Raw genomic sequence first — 24,145 nt, 5'->3', positions numbered from 1 at the left:
GTCAGCGCGCGCTCCGTCCCGGCGTCCTCCTCCTGCTCTGCTCTCAGCGCGCGCTCCTTCCCGGCCCCTGTGCTTAGGGCGCGCGCGCGCGCGCTCCCCTCCTCTTAAAGGGGCCGCGCGCGCCGCCCTAAAGAGTCCCCGGCCAATGGCCGGAGGACTTCATCATATTTAAGGCACCTCCTCCAAAATGGAGGTGCCCGAGCAATGTTGTTTGCACCTGTGTCTCACCTGTGCTTCAGCCCTCAGGTCCCGTTGCCAGTTACCTGCCAGTTACCTGCCAGTTTCCTGCCAGTTTCCTGCTAGTTACCTGCCTGATTCCTGCCTGAATACTTGTTACCTGCCTGCCTGCCTGAGGTCCGACGGTCTGCCTTACAACTCCGGTCAGTCTGTCTAAGGACCAACTTGTCCGCTCACCTGGGAGCGCACATCAGCTACCTGCCTGCTTGCCTGAGGTCCGACGGTCTGCCTTACAACTCCGGTCAGTCTGTCTATGGACCAGCTTGCCCGCTCACCTGGGAGCGCTTCTCCGCTACCTGCCTGCTTGCCAGCCCGGAGGCTCCGTTGTCACGTGCTGTGACCACCAGCTATCTCAGAGACTCTTGCCCGCTCACCTGGGAGCGCATCTCCGTTACCTGCCTGCTTGCCAGCCCGGAGGTCCCGTTGTCACGTGCGGTGACCACCAGCTATTCCAGAGACTCTTGCCCGCTCACCTGGGAGCGCTTCTCCGTTACCTACCTGCCTGCCAGCCCGGAGGTTCCGCCATCACGTGCCGTGACCACCTGCTATTCCAGAGACTCTCGCTTGCTCACCTGGGAGCACACATCTACCATCTGCCTGCTAGCCTACCCGGAGGCTCTGCCATCACAGGTCGTACCTACCCCTTACCCAGAGACTGCCCTGATCACTTGCCGTAACTCCCTGTCCGTTCACCCAGAGACTGCCACCCGCTCCCTTACAGGGGCCGCCCCCTTGTATAGTAGCTCAGAGGTTCCGCCTCCCGGACCCGTTACAGAACATTGTTTCAAGCATGTGATGCTCGGTGAAACTCACCTCTGGCAAGTAACAGGTGTGAGTAAAATGAAAATCACACCTGAAACCAGATAAAAAGAGAAATTAACTCAATTTTTGCTGTGCCTCGCACATCTGGCACCACCACAATCACTAGAGAAGGGTCCCAAGCCCCTTTGTATTCTCACTGTTTCTGCAAATTAATGGATTAACCTGGTCGACTAAGTGCCTACTACAATTAAAGTGCTTATTCAATGCTGCTCACTTCACTATCAGAGGTGAACGCCCAAGCATTGGGAGCCCCTGCACATGGTAGGGATCAAGGTAATTTATATGATTCACCATTTTGTACTGACGGACAAAATTGTTTTAGGCTCATATTGATAAATATCGGAGGTGAACAGTGCCAAAGACATTACCTGATGAGACGTGTGCATGGCCCAAACCTATTTTGGGACTGTTGTTGACAGTTTTCTTTTTTCTGGCTTAGAACGAGTTAAAGGGATTGTCTAATATATCTATAATGCCTTTTACGAGAGTAGCTATTTTTAAGTCTTTTTTTTAAGACTTTTTTTTAAGACTTGATGATCAAGCTACGACTTGTCTTCTTTGGACACATGGGAAGAAGAGAGTAATTACTGGAGAAGGACATCATATTCGGAAGAATAGAAGAAACAAGGGCAGGGCAGCATGGCGGCACAGTGGTTATGGGTTCAAATCCCAACAAAGACATCATCTGCAAGGAGTTATGTTGCCCTCGTATTTGCGTGTAGGTAATCTAGATTGTGAGCTCCAATGGGGACAGTGCCGATAATGTCTGTAAAGCGAAGAGGAATTAATGGCGCTACATAAGTGAGTAAAATAAATAAATAAGGAGAAGAGGAAGACCAGCAGCCCTGTGACTTGATACTATTATGATAACAGCTTTTAAAATCTTTCTGAAGATTTTTTGCAGTCAAGCAGGGTATTCTGATTTGCCTCTCTAGCAATCTTACGAGCAGCTCTCTTTGAAATTTTGCTTGGTCTTCCAGACCATTTCTTAATTACATTTCGAACTGAGGAAAGGGCAACTTAAAAACGCTTTGCTATCTTCTTATAGCCTTCTAATCCTTTGTGAGTCTCCAGCATTTTCATTTTAAGAGTGCTAGGTAGCTGCTTAGAAGAACCCATGGCTGCTGTTTTTGGCACAAGTTTAGAGGAGGCTGGGTTTTTATAAAGCTGAGAAATTTGCATCACCTAGCCTTACGATGATGGTGAACAAACCACAACCCTAACAGGCTAATTAATGTCTGAAACCTTGTTCAAAGTTATCTGAGCACACAAATCTCCAAGGGTGGCAAAACTTTTGAATTGGCCTGTATTGCTTTTTGCTTTTTATAAAATGTAAACGCTAAAAAAATATATATACAGTACAGATCAAAGGTTTGGACACACTTTTTCATTTAAAGATTTTTCTGTATTTTCATGACTATGAAAATTGTACATTCACACTGAAGGCATCAAAACTATGAATTAACACATGTGGAATTATATACTTAACAAAAAAGTGTGAAACAACTGAAAATATATCTTATATTCTGGGTTCTTCAAAGTAGCCACCTTTTGCTTTGATGACTGCTTTGCACACTCTTGGCATTCTCTTGATGAGCTTCAAGAGGTAGTCCCCGGAAATGGTTTTCACTTCACAGGTGTGCCCTGACAGGTTTAATAAGTGGGATTTCTTGCCTTATAAATGGGGTTGGGACCATCACTTGTGTTGTGCAGAAGTCTGGTGGATACACAGCTGATAGTCCTACTGAATAGACTGCTAGAATTTGTATTATGGCAAGAAAAAAGCAGCTAAGTAAATAAAAACGAGTGGCCAGCATTACTTTAAGAAATGAAGGTCAGTCAGTCCGAAAAATTGGGAAAACTTTGAAAGTGTCCCCAAGTGCAGTTGCAAAAACCATCAAGCACTACAAAGAAACTGGCTCACATGCAGACCGCCCCAGGAAAGGAAGACCAAGAGTCACCTCTGCTTCTGAGGATAAATTTATCCGAGTCACCAGCCTCATAAATCGCAGGTTAACATCAGCTCAGATTAGAGACCAGGTCAATGCCACACAGAGTTCTAGCAGCAGACACATCTCTTCAACAACTGTTAAGAGGAGACTTTATGCAGCAGGCCTTCATGGTAAAATAGCTGCTAGGAAACCACTGCTAAGGACAGGCAACAAACAGAAGAGACTTGTTTGGGCTAAAGAACACAAGGAATGGACATTAGACCAGTGGAAATCTGTGCTTTGGTCTGAGTAGTCCAAATTTGAGATCTTTGGTTCCAACCACCGTGTCTTTGTGCGACACAGAAAAGGTGAACGGATGGACTCTACATGCCTGGTTCCCACCGTGAAGCATGGAAGAGGAGGTGTGATGGTGTGGGGGTGCTTTGCTGGTGACACTGTTGGGGATTTATTCAAAATTGAAGGCATACTGAACCAGCATGGCTACCACAGCATCTTGCTATTCCATCCGGTTTGCGTTTAGTAGGACGATCATTTATTTTTCAATAGGACAATGACCCCAAACACATCTCCTGGCTGTGTAAGGGCTATTTCACCAAGGAGGAGAGTGATGGGGTGCTACGCCAGATGACCTGGCCTCCACAGTCACCAGACCTGAACCCAATCGAGATGGTTTGAGGTGAGCTGGACCGCAGAGTGAATGCAAAAGGGCCAACAAGTGCTAAGCATCTCTGGGAACTCCTTCAAGATTGTTGGAAGACCATTTCCGGTGACTACCTCTTGAAGCTCATCAAGATAATGCCAAGAGTGTGCAAAGCAGTCATCAAAGCAAAGGGTGGCTACTTTGAAGAACCTAGAATATAAGACATATTTTCAGTTGTTTCACACTTTTTTGTTAAGTATATAATTCCACATGTGTTAATTCATAGTTTTGATGCCTTCAGTGTGAATGTACAATTTTCATGGCCAAGAAAATACAGAAAAATCTTTAAATGAGAAGGTGTGTCCAAACTTTTGGTCTGTACTGTATATATATATATATATATATATATATATATACATATACATATATATATATATATATATATATATATATATATATATATATATATATATATATATATATATATATACATATACATATACATATGTATGTGTATATCTATAATATAACCGGGGATGCGTGTCTCTGTCTGAAGCCTTTATGGACTGCGCATGCACAACGCACAGTCTGTCTCCAGACAGAAGACCGCATTCAGCCGTTACAGGTAAGAGGAGTGTATGGCGCCGGAGATCACGGTATGCGTAGACACTGAACGCATACTGCGATCTCCGGCCCCATACTTACCTGACCGGGAGGAGCGTTGCCACGTCGCCTCTCTTCGCCGGCGAGTGGGGCAGGAGTCAGGCATCGGATCGGCGCAAGCGCATAGCGCTATCCGGCGCCATTTTACTGAAGACACATTTGCAGTGCTCCAGCACCGCACTCCTCCCCCGGCCTCCGGCAGAACAGAGGACAGCAGCGCTGGAGCACAGGGAAGAAAGGTGAGTATAACTGTTTATTTTTTTGTATGTGTGTACAGCATGAAAGGGATGATAGGGCCCCACATACCAGGATTGTGGGATGAGGGGTACACACATATCAGGATTGTGGGGTGAGGGGACAATGCATACCAGGATTGTGGGGTGAGGGGACAATGCATACCAGGATTGTGGGGTGAGGGGATCATGCATACCAGGATGAGGGGTACCACACATACCAGGATTGTGGGGTGAGGGGATCATGCATACCAGGATGAGGGGTACCACACATACCAGGATTGGGGGGTGAGGGGACCATGCATACCAGGATGAGGAGTACCACACATACCAGGATTGCGGGGTAAGGGGACCATGCATACCAGGATTGCAGGGTGAGGGGACCATGCATACCCAGATTGGGGGGTGAAGGGTACCACACATACCAGGATTGGGGGGTGAGGGGACCATGCATACCAGGATTGGAGGGTGAGGGGACCATGCATACCAGGATTGGGGGGTGAGGGGTGCCATGCATGCCAGAATAAGGATGAGGGGTACCATACATACCAGGATAGGAATGCGGGGTACCATGCATACCAGGATGAGGGATGGGTCGCCATGCTTACCAGGATGAGGGGTATCATGCATGCCAGAATTGGGATGAGGGGTACCATGCATACCAGGATGAGGGGTACTATACATACCAGAATAGGGATGAGGGGTGCCATGCATACCCGGATGAGGGGTACCATACATACCAGGACAGGGATGAGGGGTACCATGTTTACCAGGATTGGGGATGAGGGGCCCATGCATACCAGGATAGGAATGAGGAGTGCCATGCATACCAGGATGGGTGTGAGGGAGCCATGTATACCAAGATTGGGGATGACGGAGCCATGCATACCAGGATTGGGGATGACGGAGCCATGCATACCAGGGTTGGGGATGAGGGAGCCATGCATACCAGGATTGGGGATGAGGGGTGCCATGCATACCAGGATTGGGGATGAGGGGTGCCATGCATACCAGGATTGGGGATGAGGGGTGCCATGCATACCAGGATTGGGGATGAGAGAGCCATGCATACCACGATTGGGGATGAGGGGTGCCATGCATAACAGGATTGGGGATGAGGGGTGCCATGCATACCAGGATTGGGGATGAGGGGTGCCATGAATACCAGGATTTGGGATGAGGGGTTCCATGCATACCTGGATGAGGGGTGCCATACATACCAGGATTGGGGATGAGGGGTACCATAAATACCAGGATTGGGGATGAGGGGCCCATGCATGCCAGGATAGGGATGAGGGGTGCCATGTATACCAGGATGGGGATGATGGGTGCCATGCATACCAGGTTTCGGATGAGGGGCCATGCATACCAGGATTGGGATGAGGAGTGCCATGCATACCAGGATGTGGGTGAGAGGCCCATGCATACCAGGATGAGGGATACCATACATACCAGGATAGGGATGAGGGATGAGGTACCATGCATACCAGGATAGGAATGAGGAGTACCACACATACCAGGATTGGGGATGAGAGATGCCACGCAAACCAGGATTGGGGGTGAGGGGTGCCATGCATACTAGGATTGGACATGAGGGGTGCCATACCTTCCAGGATTGGGGTTGAGGGGTGCCATGCATACCAGGATTCGGGGTGACGGGTGCCATGCATACCAGGATTGGAGGTGAGGGGTGCCATGCATACCAGGATTGGGGATAAGGGGTGCCATGCATACCAGGATTGGGGGTGAGGGGTGCCATGCATACTAGGATTGGGGGTGAGGGGTGCCATGCATACTAGGATTGGGGGTGAGGGGTGCCATGCATGCCAGGATGGGGATGATGGGTGCCATGCATAACAGGATGGGATGGTGGAGGCAGCACATACCAGCATGGGAGACCATATACTAATGCTCGCCACCCGGGCGTAGAACGGGTTCAGTAGCTAGTATATATTTATATATGTATGTGTATATATACACTGCTCAAAAAAATAAAGGGAACACTCAAATAACACATCCTAGATCTGAATGAAGCTCTTGAAGCTCACCAAGAGAATGCCAAGAGTGTGCAAAGCAGTCATCAAAGCAAAAGGTGGCTACTTTGAAGAACCTAGAATATAAGACATATTTTCAGTTGTTTCACACTTTCTTGTTAATTTTCTAATTCCACATGTGTTAATTCATAGTTTTGATGCCTTCAGTGTGAATGTACAATTTTCAAAGTCAGAAAAAAACAGAAAAATCTTTAAATGAGAAGGTGTGTCCAAACTCTTGGTCTGTACTGTATATACATACATATATATATATATATATATATATATTTATATATTTGCGTAAAGTACAATGGAAATGTGTCATTTTTAACTCTAGCCCTTTTAGAGATCATTTCAGGAGTAGGAATTTTGGCTCTCTGGGCTCTTTGGTAGCTGCTTGAACATGCACAGGTATAGGGTTCAATATCAAAACAAAGTAAAGTTTATTGTCCTTCATAAACTTCTTAGCTCCAAAAAGGAAAACCGCTTTCTTCAGCACAAATGAATAACAAAATAGTCATTTTTTGGGAAAGTCAAAACAAATCAAACCTTCTCACCAGCTTTCTGTCACAAGCTCTTCTTAAGTCTGCAACATAGACTATCCACCGTGAACGGTCTTTGTCCAGCCCTAGCACAACACATTTTGCTGATCTAACCCAGCTAACTGTTGTTAGGCCTTGTAAGACCCAGACTGGAATATGGGAGCAACCTTTCCCTCTCAGGCTCTTTTGGTCGCTCCTAAATTCTGGACTCCAAATGCAGTCAGAATAAAAATCATGTTAGCAACCTATTGTTACTTATGCACTTTTTCCCAGGACTTACATCACCAAGACCAGCCATCTCAGTGACACATACCTGCCATCCAGAACCTTAAGTGTGTACATGTAAATAAAGAAACAATTTTACCCTATAGATGTGCTGACTTATCCTTTATTATTTGGTGTATATTTTGGATAGGTGATAAATGTTATTTGTCGTAAACCCGTTCAGGCTATGTCCAAACTTACTTGAATTTCTCTCCAATCACAATAGCGTATTATAAGCAAATAGTCCAGCACATCCGGATTGTGAAAAAAATGCAAATCTTCTTTTATTTCTTATGTGCAGCAATCATGAAATCCATAAAATCCACAATGACTTGTGCTCCCCAAACAGGTAACGCGTTTCGAACAAACAGTTCTTTGTCAAGCCTATGGCTTTGACTTGACAAAGAACTGTTTGTTCGAAGTGCGTTGCCTGTTCTGGGAGCACAAGTTATTGTGGACTTTATGGATTTTATGATTGCTACACATATGAAATAAAAGGTTTGTATTTTATTTCCACTATTCGAATGTGCTGGACTATTTATTTATATTATTGAGAAGACGATCATAAACCACTGTGCACCCGGGGGAACAAAATCTGCTGATGTGGTCTGCTGAGATTTTATAACTTTCTTAGTATACATTAGAACGGATAAATTGTATAGAAGCAATAGTTTATCAGCTCCATTTCTTTTGTTTTTACAGGTTTCTGATCAAAAACCTGTAGCATCAGTTTCCGCTAACCTCCACACTAATATACCCGGAGTGTATACTGGGAAATGTAAGTATATTTGATAAAATGTGTAATAGTATAAATGAAAACATTTTGTACAGTATTTTTAATATTCTTTCACACAATAATAGTTTATTTTGTGTTCTAGTTTCCATATATTTTCTTTGCTTCTTCTTAGAATCCATTTGATGGCTTGCCGCAGTTGATAGGTTTATTGATTTGCAATAGGACTTTTGTAATTTAATAGTCTTTGGCTGAGATCTAGTGGTTTCTAATTAAGATCATTGCTGGTAGAATATATAAAATAACTAAAACTCGTGCAGGCCTGCAAAGGCTCGACAATTCAAAGCTTGGTTAAGCTGGTACAACCTCATAAAATAGTAGCTAATTATTTCCTTGGCAAAATTTAATGAGGTCGCCTCATCTATTTAAATTGGTAAAATTGCAAAGATTCTCTAAACACAAGCAACTTTGCAATTTACTTCTTATTTAAAATCCTCTCTGTTCTTAAGGACTAGAGGGAATTTTAATTTGATAGTTTCTGGCCCTCTCGGAGCGCACACTTGGAAGTTGTATGCTACACAGCTTGCAAGCATCAGACTTCTGAATCTGGCCATCTTTAGTGCTCCTGTGCTCCTCTGAAACTGCAGAAGCAAAGCTGCTCTTTTCTAACCGCATCGGAAAAGACAGGGAATTCGGGCCAGCGGCTCGGCCCTCCAGACAGTCAAAGCTGTCAAGTCACCTGGAGTGCACTGTCCTTTGTTTTTGTCTATTAAAATGTTCATTAGTAAATCATAAAGCAGGGGTGGTGAATCTCATTTCTGCCAAGGGCCATTTGGATATTTATACCAACCTTGGGGGGGCCGTACAAATTGTGCGCTAACTCCGCCCGCAAAGTTCGTCCTGACGCTGTCACTGGTGTCGGGTCGTAATAATTCATTGCACGAGCCTCAACATTCAGTAGTGAACAATGCGTGCGCAGAGCAAGAAGAAATTAATTGGCCGGCGGCCATCAAGATACAGCTGCCAGCCCAAGCAATGTGGTCTCCGGGAATCTGCCCGGGGGCTGGACAAAAGGTCATCAAGGGCTGTAAATGGCCCCCGGGCCTGACGTTCCCCACCCCTGTCATAAAAGGACATGTGAGTTTCAGTCAGTGCTGTTATCTGGTGTGGGTACCACAAATTCCAGCTGATATTCTGTGCATTCTTCGTGTGAAAGAGATGGGAGGCGCAGCACAGCCCTCCATGTCGACGGCATGGCTGAATAATAGATATTGGAGTACTGAGACGTCTGAAAAAGTCTCATGGGAAAATTTAGCAGCAGCATTCTTTGTTCACTCCCGTTGCCTATTCCCTGGTCTCCTGGCTTTCCAAAAAGTAGATTTGATACTGAAAAAGCTTAATATACGGTCACTCCCTGATTAAGAGAATAGATGTTTCCCAAGGGCTTGTCGTACTTTTACATATTTCCATTTGATTTCTCTTTATAATACGATGGTGTTATTACTGTATTTTTAGGTCTTCAATTAAATTTTACTATGACATGGGGAGACCAGCATTACCTTGGCCTTACCGGACTAGAAATTGTGGGGTCCGATGGTGAAGCGTTGCCTCTAAGCATGAATATTATAACTGCCTCACCCCTAGATCTCAGCGCGCTTCCGGAGTACCAAGATGACAGCAGAACTTTAGACAAGTATGTTTAAAATCACTGATTATCTTCTGATCAGTAATAGACTGTCATTATACTTTATATTCCACACATTCAATTAAGGAAAAGAGTTAGTGAGGGTCCATTGTTGTGTTTTCTGGAGATCCAGCATACCCCAAGTTTTACCATCTTTATCAGTAGGTGTCACTATGTGACGGAGCTTTAGTTAGCATCTCTGCAGCTTTTATTGTGAAAGTTCCATCATTGTTAAAAGGAACGTGGCAGGTGATTCACACTGCCCAAACCATGTATCATACAAATATCCATGTTTTACTATGCACCTGCAGCGAGGTGACTAAGTGAACTAGTCACTGGGGAGCAGGTCTGCAAGATGTTCGTGACCCAGCTCTTCTTGACTGACAGGTCTCTCTCTATACACACATAGGGAGAGACCTTCAGTGAAACATAGCTGGGCAGGAGGAAGCCGATACCACCTGTCCACCTGGATCTAGTCACTTAGGCACCTTGTACGACTCCCCACTTTATACACACATAGGGAGAGACCTGTCAGGGAAACATTGCTGGGCAGGAGGAAGCCGACACCACCTGTCCACCTGGATCTAGTCACTTAGTCACCTTGTACGAATCCCCACTTTATACACACATAGGGAGAGACCTGTCAGGGAAACATTGCTGGGCAGGAGGAAGCCGACACCACCTTTTCCACCTGGATCTAGTCACTTAGTCACCTTGTACGACTCCCCACTTTATACACACATAGGGAGAGACCTGTCAGGGAAACATTGCTGGGCAGGAGGAAGCTGACACCACCTGTCCACCTGGATCTAGTCACTTAGTCACCTTGTACGACTCCCAACTTTATACGCACATAGGGAGAGACCTGTCAGGGAAACATTGCTGGGCAGGAGGAAGCCGACACCACCTGTCCGCCTGGATCTAGTCACTTAGTCACCTTGTACAACTCCCCACTTTATACACACATAGGGAGAGACCTGTCAGGGAAACATTGCTGGGCAGGAGGAAGCCGAAACCACCTGTCCACCTGGATCTAGTCACTTAGGCACCTTGTACGACTCCCCACTTTATACACACATAGGGAGAGACCTGTCAGGGAAACATTGCTGGGCAGGAGGAAGCCGATACCACCTGTCCACCTGGATCTAGTCACTTAGTCACCTTGTACGAATCCCCACTTTATACACACATAGGGAGAGACCTGTCAGGGAAACATTGCTGGGCAGGAGGAAGCCGACACCACCTTTTCCACCTGGATCTAGTCACTTAGTCACCTTGTACGACTCCCCACTTTATACACACATAGGGAGAGACCTGTCAGGGAAACATTGCTGGGCAGGAGGAAGCTGACACCACCTGTCCACCTGGATCTAGTCACTTAGTCACCTTGTACGACTCCCAACTTTATACGCACATAGGGAGAGACCTGTCAGGGAAACATTGCTGGGCAGGAGGAAGCCGACACCACCTGTCCGCCTGGATCTAGTCACTTAGTCACCTTGTACAACTCCCCACTTTATACACACATAGGGAGAGACCTGTCAGGGAAACATTGCTGGGCAGGAGGAAGCCGACACCACCTGTCCACCTGGATCTAGTCACTTAGTCACCTTGTACCACTCCCCAATTTATACATACATAGGGAGAGACCTGTCAGGGAAACATTGCTGGGCAGGAGGAAGCCGACACCACCTGTCCACCTGGATCTAGTCCCTTAGTCACCTTGTACGACTCCCCACTTCATTTTCAAAGTATGTTGTCTCTGAAACACCATAGCTTTTCAGAGTAAACCATAGATATTTGTAATTATGGGGCCAAACTTATCCTTTCAAATTCCAAGGGTGAAATATTAGATATATCCCCATGATTTGCTGCAGGTTTTTCCTTTGCCGAAAATTTGTAGCATGCCCAACTCTTGTGAAAAAGTACCCATTATTCTGTAGCTCAGTTGTTTCATGCAGACATCCCTCTGAGGGCCATACAGATTGGTGGTTATGGTTTATTAGGAAATTTCTATCCAAACTATGGCCAGATAACAAATGGAGATAGTGGAGATGCGATTTAAATACTACCGCCTAAGCGATACCCCTTGTAATGCTGCTCGTATAGAAGTAGAGTTGCTTCATTTTGCTCGTAATAAATTAGGGACACTGTTAGTTTGATACTTGCTTTTTTGCAGTTCACTAATCTATTAATCTTTAATGGTGTTGTATACTGCCTGAACAACCCCCTTTTAAATAAAGTTGTCCCCTTGTAAAATAAAAACAGCATATACTCCCTCCTGCAGTGGCATTGCTCCCGCAGTGTCAGGTCTGGATGTCCCAGGGCTCACGTGACAATCCGCAGCCGCTGTTGGGCTGCAGTGCTCTTACTTTCCGCTTGTCTGAGGTCGTCCAAAGGCGTAAACCTCAGCGGACATAAGTGTTAGCGGTTAGCCTATACAGCAGAACCTTCTTAAGACGCATGTCTTTACAGAGTTAGCATAGAAACCGTTTTTTAATGTCAGATTTAGTAACTCCATACCATAGCATCCAGTTTTTTTAGAAAATGACCTTAGATGCCCCCCCCCCAATGCAGGAAACTCCCGCTCTGTGAATGTAAGCCAGAACTTCAGCAAGTCATTCCTAAAGGTTTCGAGCATCCTCCTGTATCCAATGCTTTTTAAGGCTTTTAAAGGAATCTGTCACCAGGTTTTTGCTACTCCATCCACAAAGCGTGATGAGCCATTTTATTTACTTCCTTATATCCTTCTGAGGATTCGAAACGCGTGATAAACTAATATCTGCCTCATCCTAGTAAAGGGTCTCTGTTGGGTCCTCTCCACTACCCAAGTACATATCCACTTTTCGATTTTGTTTCTCTAAAAGCTTTAGACCACTGGTAACAACCTACTATACAATATATATATATATATATATATATGTTTTTCCATTTGCTTCATTTTCTGATCCATTCCTTTTTTTCATATTCTAGACTCATTGATGGTATGAATATCACCAGTGAGGATTCCCACATGTGGCTCATCCCATTTACCTGTGGAGAAAATCACACCATCACCATCAGTTTTGATAAAGCTGAAGCGGTTGCAGGGCTGAGGTTTTGGAATTACAATAAATCTCCTGAAGACACATACAGAGGGGTAATGTTTTTCATATCTTCTTGGTAAATTAATATTGCATCATGAGAAGCCAGGAAATAAACTGTTGTGAGAAACTAAACTATACCTTCCATAGCATCCAACAAACAGCCAAAAATATACCTATACCGCTAATGGTTCTTTATTGTTCCATTTTCTTTTTTGTTTTGTTCCCCCATTTTTTTTAATTCATTTTTATTTTACTCCATTTTTTTTCTAATGGTGGATTGCTTCTCAGGGTCCTTAAGCCAAGATAAGATGGAACTTGTTGCTACCCATTATTCATCTTTAACTTAAAGGGAATCTGTCAGCAGGTTTTTATACCCCAAACTAATGCCCTACTAATTATTTCAATACCATTATTTTAGAAATCTGAGTTTTTATTTTAGAGAATTTTATTGTTAAAATGTTATGTAAATGAGCTTCTAGTGCAACATGGTGGGCACTGCACACATCTCTGCTGCCTCTGTTCCCTGCTCGCCGCCTCTCTCTTGTCAGTGATTGACAGGTCACTCTTCTTTCATGACCTGCTTCCCCCACCTACAATCTAGTGCAAGTTCCGTCATTTCCCGGAGCGGTGCATCCGCAGTACAGTGCTGATGAAGACTTCATAGTTTTCAGATCGCCCCAGACACTGACCATCCTCTTAATTATGACGTATGGTGCAGGAGTGAAGGAGATTGTCAGTATCTGGCGCAATCTACAGACTATGAAGTCTTCTTAATCAGGACTGTATTGCACATGCACTGCCCGAGGCAATGACAGCAAGTGCACTAGATTTCGGGCAGGAGAAACAGGTCATAGAGAGCACCACTCCAGTGGGTTTTTTTTTTTGAGTGGTTCTTCTAATCTAAGTACCCAGCCCCTAGTATCATACTTACCAACCACCGTCTTCAGCTGTTCCTGACGCAGCTACTGTTGGTCTACAGTGTTTGCTAAAATGATCTGGAAGTCATAACAAGGCTCTCATAGACTTGCATTGAGAGCAATTAAACCTATAAATGACTCCTTAAAGAATTAGATATCGGACAATCCATATAAATATACAGTATAAATATTAAAATTAAAATCATCCCATAAAGCCCAAAAGGAAGAAAGGGCAATGTGGTAAAAATCAATCCAACAATGGCACGGTATAAACAATATGGTAAAGTAGTCAAATGGTGAGGGTGTAGCACATATAAAAGTATATACAAAAAAGTTGTTAATAAAGAGACAAAAAATAAGATTATCAAAATGATTAAAATATCCCCTCAATCCCGATCATTCTGGGCAAAGTGATGTAGTGCAGAAACATCCATCTATATTGACAACATTATCATAGGGGTAAGTACCATAATAAATAATGTAAGAAACTCTATTCGTAAAGGAACTCAATTCATAATATAATAAACTCAATTCATAAAGGAGACCCTTTGACTGACAAAATTAATAAAACATTGCAAGGAGACAATGGCACCCGTACCCACCAAAATGAGTAAACAGTAACAGACTACACTGCCCATTACCCCGACTCGCTTTTCATGTATAGCTTCATCAGGGGGTCGCATTGGTTACATTGAGAGTAAAATGGTGGCTACAAGACACGAGGGACTGGGAAGAGCTGAAGACCTGGTAGGTAGGTATAAAATTAGGCTCATGGAACTCAGATTAGTATCACCGCTCCAGTGCTAGAATAGATAAAAAAGATAGAATGGTGCTTGAAAGAAGAGTGACCTGTCAATCACAGGCAGTGGGTGGGGAATAAGGAAGAGAGGCAGCAGAGCTGTGTGTAGTGCCCGCCCTGCTGCACTTGTGGCTGGTTTGCATAACAATTCAACAATAAAGTTTTCTAAAACGTAAACCTAAAATTCTGAAATAACAGTATTGATGCCATCAGCATTACAGTGACTTTACATAGATGGTTTTAGTGTGGGGTATAAAACTCTGATGACCGGTTCCCTTTTAAAGAGAATGCCCATTTTTGAATACCTTTACGTATACTGTAGATTAAGCTTTGGGTTGCATTTCTTCCAGTGATCTTGCATTGCAGCCTGTGTTATCATCTTGAGCTACATTTGTATTTTATGCTGCTCAGGACAGTGTACTATCTAGATCGGTCACAGTACACAGATAGATGGGTTTGGGTACTTTTATCTGCTCAGCTTTTAGGGGTGATTACTAGTTATAGTACCAACATAGAGTGACTGCAGACTTGTGCCCTAAGGCTGGACAACTCCTTTTAACGGAACCTGTCACCAATTTCTCCCCATATAACCTATGGCCACCACCTTTCAGCCCCATGTAACAGCATTCTATAATGCTGTATATAGGACTCTAATTTGCCCTGTAAGGCAAAAAAAAGACCTTTTATTATGCTCATTTATGGGGCGGTCTGTTCCAATGGGCGTTACTGGTCTTGGTCCGGTGCCTCATAACTTCTTGTGATGCCGTCCTCCTTCTGTGCTTCTTGTGGATGACACATCTTACGTCATCCACACAGTCTTCCTCTTCACGCTCCTGTGCAGACGCACTTCTCTCTGCCCTGCCGAGGGCAGAACTGAGTACTACAGTGCGCATGTGCTGGGAAAAGTCAAAAGAGCGCTGGCGCATGCACACTGCTGTACTTTGCTTTGGACAAAGGCAATGTAAAATGGCCTCTGTGTCGGCTGATAGGTGGTGTACATTGTCAGTGCTTCAATACACGATCTCCAATTTGGAAGATGCCTCTGAACTTTTTGAATTTTTTTATTGACCCAACAACAGTGACTGCCTTCTGGTGCGTTCAGTTTTTTTTTCTTTTGCTGCCTATAACAAAAACCTGTATGGTTCTGCATATACAGGGGGTACGGAAAGTATTCAGACCCCTTTAGATTTTTCACTCTTTGTTTCACTGCAGCCATTTGGTAAATTCTAAAAAGTTCATTTTTTTCTCATTAAAGTATACTCTGCACCCCATCTTGACTGAAAAAAAACAGAAATGTAGAAATTTTTGCAAATTTATTAAAAAAGAAAAACTGAAATATCACATGGTTATAAGTATTCAGACGTTTTGCTCAGTATTGAGTAGAAGCACCCTTTTGAGCTAGTACAGCCATGAGTCTTCTTGGGAATGATGCAACAAGTTTTTCACACCTGGATGTTAGGATCCTCTGCCATTCTTCCTTGCAGATCCTCTCCAGTTCCGTCAGGTTGGATGGTGAACGTTGGTGGACAGCCATTTTCAGGTCTCTCCAGAGATGCTCAATTGGGTTTAGGTCAGTGCTCCGGCTGGGCCAGTCAAGAATGGTCACAGAGTTGTTCTGAAGCCACTCCTTTGTTATTTTAGCTGTGTGCTTAGGGTCATTGTTTTGTTGGAAGGTGAACCTTCGGCCAAGTCTGAGGTCCAGAGCACTCTGGAAGAGGTTTTCATCCAGGATATCTCTGTACTTGGCCGCATTCATGTTTCCTTCAATTGCAACCAGTCATCCTGTCCCTGCAGCTGAGAAACACCCCCATAGCATGATGCTGCCACCACCATGTTTCACTGTTGGGATTGTATTGGGCAGGTGATGAGCAGTGCCTGGTTTTCTCCACACATACCGCTTAGAATTATCACCAAAAAGTTCTATCTTCGTCTCATCAGACCAGAGAATCTTATTTCTCATAGTCTGGGAGTCCTTCATGTGTTTTTGAGCAAACTCTATGCGGGCTTTCATATGTCTTGCACTGAGGAGAGGCTTCCGTTGGGCCACTCTGCCATAAAGGCCCGACTGGTGGAGGGCTGCAGTAATAGTTGACTTTGTGGAACTTTCTCCCGTCTCCCTACTGCATCTCTGGAGCTCAGCCACAGTGATCTTGGGGTTCTTCTTTACCTCTCTCACCAAGGCTCTTCTCCCATGATTGCTCAGTTTGGCTGGACGACCAGGTCTAGGAAGACTTCTGGTGGTCCCAAACTTCTTCCATTTAAGGATTATGGAGGCCACTGTGCTCTTAGGACCCTTGAGTAATGCAGAAATTCTTTTATAACCTTGGCCAGATCTGTGTCTTGCCACAATTCTGTCTCTGAGCTCCTTGGGCAGTTCCTTTGAGCTCATGATTCTCATTTGATCTGACATGCACTGTGAGCTGTGAGGTCTTATATAGACAGGTGTGTGCCTTTCCAAATCAAGTCCTATCAGTTTAATTAAACACAGCTGGACTCCAATGAAGGAGTAGAACTATCTCAAGGAGGATCGCAAGGAAATGGACAGCATGTGACTTAAATATGAGTGTCTCAGCAAAGGGTCTGAATACTTATGACCATGTGATATTTCAGTTTTTCTTTTTTAATGAATTTGCAAAAAATTCTACACTTCTGTTTTTTTCAGTTAAGATGGGGTGCAGGGTGTATATTAATGAGCAAAAAAATGAACTTTTTAGGATTTACCAAATGGCTGCAATGAAGCAAAGAGTGAAAAATTTAAAGGGGTCTGAAAACTTTCCGTACCGACTGTATGTAAATATCACGTCACCTATGTGCAGAAATGATCCCAGACATATATGTCAGTACTGTTGTAAGAGTTTCGGCTTGCATAACTCCTTGAAATGTGTTAATAAATTGAATTGCTTATATAGAAGGGAAGGTTCTTGCATTTTCCTACATAATAAGAATCTCTGGTAATAACTGTGTTCTGCATGTAGGTCACAGCTTTTTGTTGGAATAGTGTTTTATACGTAGGTTGTAGTGAAGGATTACTGTTTGCATTAAGTAGCGGAGATCTGCTTGACAGGTATAGTACAGGCTCCTCGTAAATGCTGTTGTCAGGAAGGCTTCTCCCAGATAATAACTGATTGTTTCCAAATGATCACTTACTTTGAAACATGTTATAGTCATTTTTCTGACAGCCATTGTTTGATTTCATGCCCAGTGACATACTACTGAGTTATATCATAGGCCAGAGAGTCAAATGATAGACTTCCTGTAGTGCAGAATACACACGTTCATTCTAGTGTCTGGTAAAACTGTACAAAACAGTCAAAAAAAAGATTGGACACTTTTTTTTTTTTAGCTTCTTAACCAGTTCTGGACGGGGCCATATTTTTCCCATTCCTGACCAGGCACACTTTTGGGTTTTATCATACTTACTCATTTAACGGCTCTCATTCAATTATTCAAATAATTTTGTTTTTTGTTTTTTTTCACGATACATGGGGCTAATTGTCATTTTTATATTAATTTTATCATTTGCTGATATTGGGGAAAATATAAAGAAAAATCTAAATATGTGGCTATTTTGAAATAAAAAAACAAACATTTTTACAACCATGAAAAACCTCTAAAAAACATTTTAAATTGTGTTCCCCTTTCCGTAAAAATTATTTTTATATATTGGACATATTTTTTTTTCAACAGGGGCAGGGCTAGAAACATATAATCAGTGATTTGGCTGAGTGTGTCTTCCATGGTCTATTAAGTTTTGAACTATTGTACACCTGGAGACAATTGTTATTTCTTTTATTTCCATAGCAACCCTTGGCACCCCTTAATCGTATTGCGGAGAGTCGATAGAGTGATTGAGGGAGGGATCTCCCCATGTCCTTACATGCTGCGGATGCTATTGACCGCGGTATGTAAAGAATAAAGGGTACCTGTCATCTGATTCATGCTCTCCAAGCCTTGGGTAACATGAATCAGTGCATGGCTGCAAGATTGCAGCCAGTTATGTTTTTCTCTGAAACGTTCCTGTCTTTCACAAAAGGTATGCTCTAAAGATGAAATGGGAGAGTCCGGTCAATTACCTGCAGCAGCGCTGGGAGAAACTTTGCGGCTGTCGGCACCGGACTAGTCTCATCTCTGGCTGTGATCCTCATCTGGAGCTTTAAAGTATTAATGGAGTAAGATTTGTGGTGAGGTGCAAACACCACTTTTCAGGTGCGTCTGATTCATTAAGAGGCATGTGACGCCTAATGAATCAGGATCATCTGACTCCAAGATGCCCCCTAAACAAAACCGCGGTCTTGATGAGTCGCCTATAACTACTATATAGTACAGGTCCAAAAAGAATGTATCCATTATATTTTCTACTCATCGCTTCATAAAAACTAATCAGGTTAGTTTATCATTTTCTATCCTTAGTAAAACCTTGCTGGCTATCCCTTAGAGCTGACCCCTCACACAGAGGAGCACGCCACTTTACAGATGAGCCTAATACATTAAGAAGTATGCACCTCTTAATGAGAACCTGTCAGCTTGATTTTGTAATATAAAGTAAAGACATGGCTGTAATACTGATGCCTTTGGTGCAGAAATCCACTTTGTTCCTCTTCTTTAATCACCTTTTGAAGTTTTATGCTAATTAGATTTCAGTGCACAGGGGCGGGACTGTGCACTGGGTCTTCTCCTCCCTGACAGTGATTCCCCGGCCCCTCCACCTGCCTCCGGTCTGTGAATGACTTGACTCCTCTGTTTGAAATCCCAACAGTGACCGGTGATTCAAAGACGAGAGGCAGATAGAGAGGCTGGGGAATCACAGACAGAGAGGGGAAGTACTGGTGCACAGTCCAGCCCCTGTGCACCGAAACCTAATTAGCAGAAAACTTCAAATGATGATTAAAGAAGTTAATTTCTTCTCCAAAAGAATTATATGTAATCCGTATTACAGCTCCATTACAGCTATGTCTTTACTACACATTACAAAATTGTACCGACAGGTTCTCTTTAATGACTCAGGTGCCTCTGACTCCAACCTGCCCCCTCATCAACACTGGAGTGAACAATGTAGGCCTTGATGAATTGAGGCTTTAGTTGTTTGAGACAAAGGGGGTGTATTAATTTATGGTGAGCACCATATATGTACATGGTCTGTGTGTGTGTGTGTATATGTAATGGTATCAAATAGATATAATAGTACTCACCATAAATTAATGCACCCCCATTTCAAAAGTACGATTTTAATCGATATATCACTGAACACAAGTGCGATTTCCAAAAAAGAGCTTGATGAAACATTTTTTTAAACCCATAACATGACAGCAAGGTTAAATATATAACTTTCATTAAAAAAAATCTTGAGTTTTACTCAAATTAGTTGATGCAAAAATGAATACACCCCATATCAAAACCTACTACATCTGGTATTTTGTATGAACTTCATGATTTGTATAGAAGCACTTATATCAAGGTTTTTATCCTTTTATTACTATTGCAATCGTCATATTATACAGCACTGTGTACTTACAATTGCTCATTTTGCCTTTCTACACAGTAAATTCTTCTCTTTTCTCTGCTCTATGTAGAAACAGGAAGTCTCTTTTCCCTGCAAAAATCATCCCCCTCTTCAGCTCCTGACGCAGCTGCTCCAGTCCTTCCCCCTGCCAGGGACTTTTGCAGTGTGTAGCGCCAGCGTCTCTGCCTCCTGCCCAGCAGAGACGCCGATCCCTTTACCATCGCAGCCCGGGTCCGGCGTCCTCCGCTCCACTGGCTGTGCGTGCCCGGGGTGCGCGCACCGCACGCAAATCCCCGGGCACTGTCCGTAGGGCATGTGCGCTCCCTGCTTCTTCAAGGGGCCGCGCTCGCCGTCCTAATATGTCCCTGGCCAAAGGCCAGAGGACAGCTGATATTTAAGGCACCTCCTCCAAAATGGAGGTGCCTGTGCAATGGTGTTGTTTGCTTGCATTAAACTGCCTCTCCAGTTCTCAGGTCCCCGTGCTGCCCGCCAGCTTGTCTACCAGCCGTGCCCGCCAGTCTGACTACCAGCTGTGCCTGCCTGCCGGACTAACAGTTGTTACCGCCCGTCTGTCTTCCTGCGCTGCCTGTCCACCACTGTGCCTGTCAGCTTCAGCTGTCAGGTCCGCGGGAGTCGCCTGCTCTCGCACGAGGTCGGTCCCCGAGTGGCACCTGGTCCACACTCCCGGTCCCTCCTTGGTTCACGGAGTCGACTAAGCCACCGTGTAGCCAGGGTCGTTCCGGGTGGGCACTTAGTTACGCCCCTCTGGTCCCTCCTTGTACCACGGCACAGTGGTTCCACCATCCCTACCCCTAACACAGTGACTCATGACTCATACAGGGAAAATTGACTTCCTTTTTCTACATAGAGCTTAGAAGGATTCAACTAGTCAGTTTTAAATCATGTGATGTCATAGCCCTAAGGGAAAAGAGAAGAATTAACTTGGTAGAAAGTCAAAATGAGCAATTGTAATTTTACAGTGCTATTTAATATGATGATTGCAATATATTAGCAGTATGCACACTTTGATGGGAGTGCTATTTTGAGGCCAACATCAAGTGTTCTAGGCATGGAATGAGCAAGTTGACGACATATTGCAACACCTATGATTTTCCATTCTTTAAGAATGATCTCTATTAGAGCTTGGATGCTGGATGGAGATTGATGGACAACTTGTCTCTTCACAATTCACCATAGGTGATCAGTTGGGTTCAGATCAGGAGACATACTTGGCCACTAAATCACTGTCACCCTGTTCTAATTCAGAAATGCAACAGTAACCTTAGATGTGTGTTTTGGATCATTGTCATGTTTTCCAATGGTAGCATCTTCTCTTTCAATATAGAGCAGTATGTCTGTGATTTCCATCAATGAAATGTACATCCCCGACACCAGGAGAAATCATGGAGCCCCACATAAACACACTGCCACCACCATTGTTCACTGTAGGCACCATGTATTTAGAAAAATTAATTTAGATGTTATGGGTTAAAAAAATGTTCTATAAAACTCAGTCTCATCAAAATTTTGGAAATTGCTCTTGTGTTCAGTGAGATATTGCTTAAAATCTTACTTTTCAAAGGGGATGTACTCTTTCGTGTGCTCACAGAGGTAGACACAGGAACGTTTCTTCTGCTGGTTTATTTAAAACATGACAATAACCAGTGCTTGGTTCAATATAAAAAAATATGGACTTTATGGGAGAAATGGGAAAAAAAACTATAACTTATAGCACAATCCATATGCCTGCGGGGATCTGCCTGCTCAGGGTACAACAACAGAATTTAGCACAATTTCATCTAAACACTTCTCTGGAGCACTCTTGCCTCCAGACACACAAGACAGAAAAAAACTCAGTTGTCGGACATTTTACCTGCTGAATCACACCCTTGGGGTGGAGATATGGTGAGTGGCCGTCCTGCCCATCTCTTACTACTACTCACAAAAAACGCAACCCTGTCATGGCCAATTAACCCCTCAGCACATTACATGCTGGAGAGAAACTTCTGGGTTTCACATCACGGAAGATAACAATGTTCATGATACATATCGCAATCTTAGTGAGACACATGTCGCCTCATATACAGTACAGACCAAAAGTTTGGACACACCTTCTCATTTAAAGATTTTTCTGTATTTTCATGACTATGAAAATTGTACATTCACACTGAAGGCATCAAAACTATGAATTAACACATGTGGAATTATATAGTTAACAAAAAAGTGTGAAACAACTGAAAATATGTCTTATATTTTAGGTTTTTCAAAATAGCCACCTTTTGCTTTGATGACTGCTTTGCACACTCTTGGCATTCTCTTGATGACCTTCAAGAGGTAGTCACCGGAAATGGTCTTCCAACAATCTTGAAGGAGTTCCCAGAGATGCACGGCCGAGCGCACGTTCACTCTGTTGGCACCATTATAGTCTATGGCCCCGTCAGCACATACGCCTGAATCCTGTTTTGCGGGAGGTTCGGAGACATGCCCCGACGGGACCAATGAGCGAGTGCCAGAACGCAGTGTGAAAGCACCCTAATTCAGGAGGAACGTTCATTTTTTACTCCCACAGGATAAAGATCTGTCCTGGGGTCAGTCATCACACAGGTTGCGTCATGTCGATTACAATCTGATCAGCTGCTAATCCAGTAGAGATATTGAGATGCACAGCATTGATTTCTTGACGGAGAAGTTTAATAGTGTATATAACTTCAAATGATCTTTTCATACTGTTTGCCACAGCTGTATCTCTGCTGCATCTACCTATATAAGCAGAAGGATATTGCTCCTTTCGAACCGTTAACAAACACAATAGAGGCCAGGTTGTATCATGAAGCAAGTTTTAACATATTGCCGTAAAACCTGAAATGCAAAAACAAATCTAATTCTAAAAAAGCGCAATATACGCAAAAGAAAAGGTTACATTTTGTAGATATTCAGTTACTCTTTTCTTTTCATGTCTATATCGCCACAGAAATCAACATCTGGTCCTGAAGTAGACTGGTGTGAGAACATAATGGCTGCACCGCAGCTTGTCTACTTTTATGCTTCCTTCCTCTTATGCTTGTTCAGCTGCAGTGTTTTTTACGCCGTACATTATGTACTACGCTAATAGTTTCTTTTCTTCAAAATCTCCCAAATTTAATGAGCAGAATGTTTACACGAACATTAAGTCCAGGATCTGAGAACTACTTTTAGCCTCTTAGGTGTTAGCACCTGTCATGTCCTTTTGACCCCCTAAATGCTACTGTCAATAGTAACAGCAGCATCTAGATGGTTAACAAAGGGAGGGGGATCCCTCTTTAACCCCATCAGCACCCCGCAATCCAACCTTGGGATCTCCCAGCTACAGTGGCCAGTTAACACTAGGACTACTGGACTCGTGACCCCGCCTAGAACTACTGAAAGGAGTCATTTTGACTCCTTGCTTGTTTTCGTTTATTTTTAGAGTTTCATTTGTGGTTATTTATTAATAATTATATTTTTTGTAATGTATTATTATTGTGAGATCCAACAGTAATGCTTTTGATTGTTTTTTTTCTGCTTTTCTTATTTTTCTACAGAAAATAACAATAATTATAATAGACGTTTTTCAAACATTTTTTTTTATTCAAGTGCACACATATAAACAACCACTGAAGAACAAAAAGCAGAGAAAATGTAGGTGGAGGAGCATAAAAATGAAAATATGGCGCAGAATTCACCTTCTAAACATTTGGTGTTTCGCATTTTAGGCATTGCCTTTGATTTATGGCAGTACATTGCCCACACAAAGACTTACCACAAGTCTTACAATTTCCGACAGATCTATTTTTCTTGCACTTTTCTTTGATCTGGCAAAATTTTGTTTGAACCATCACTTCTGAGCATGTAGAAACTTGGGACGTGGAACCCTTTTCCCTATCTGTGACATAAGGACCACTCAACTCTCTCACAAGCGTTTGCAAAAATGTCTTGCGTGACATTTTTTGGTGGGTAATCTCCTTGAATATTATCCATGCATTTATACCCGCAAAGTCTAAGGCATTTTCAAATGCATGAAC

General features: G+C 43.4%; 1 protein-coding gene across 2 annotated transcripts in view; it reads left to right on the top strand.

The window, feature by feature from the left end:
- Positions 1-24,145, top strand: part of KATNIP (katanin interacting protein) — a 297,865-nt gene that overhangs the window by 177,125 nt on the left and 96,595 nt on the right. For both annotated transcript variants that reach the window (XM_073647803.1, XM_073647802.1), the window contains 3 exons: positions 8,089-8,164; positions 9,635-9,812; positions 12,777-12,942. In XM_073647803.1, the coding sequence (XP_073503904.1) occupies positions 8,089-8,164; positions 9,635-9,812; positions 12,777-12,942 (420 nt within the window). The remainder of the gene's footprint in view (positions 1-8,088; positions 8,165-9,634; positions 9,813-12,776; positions 12,943-24,145) is intronic.

This window comes from Phyllobates terribilis, unplaced genomic scaffold (assembly GCF_046119375.1).
Source record: "Phyllobates terribilis strain yellow unplaced genomic scaffold, ASM4611937v1 Scaffold_9__5_contigs__length_417890890, whole genome shotgun sequence".
NCBI classification, from domain to species: Eukaryota; Metazoa; Chordata; class Amphibia; order Anura; family Dendrobatidae; genus Phyllobates; species Phyllobates terribilis.
The sequence above is the reverse complement of the archived record's forward strand: the minus strand, read 5'-3'. Positions and strand labels throughout refer to the sequence as shown.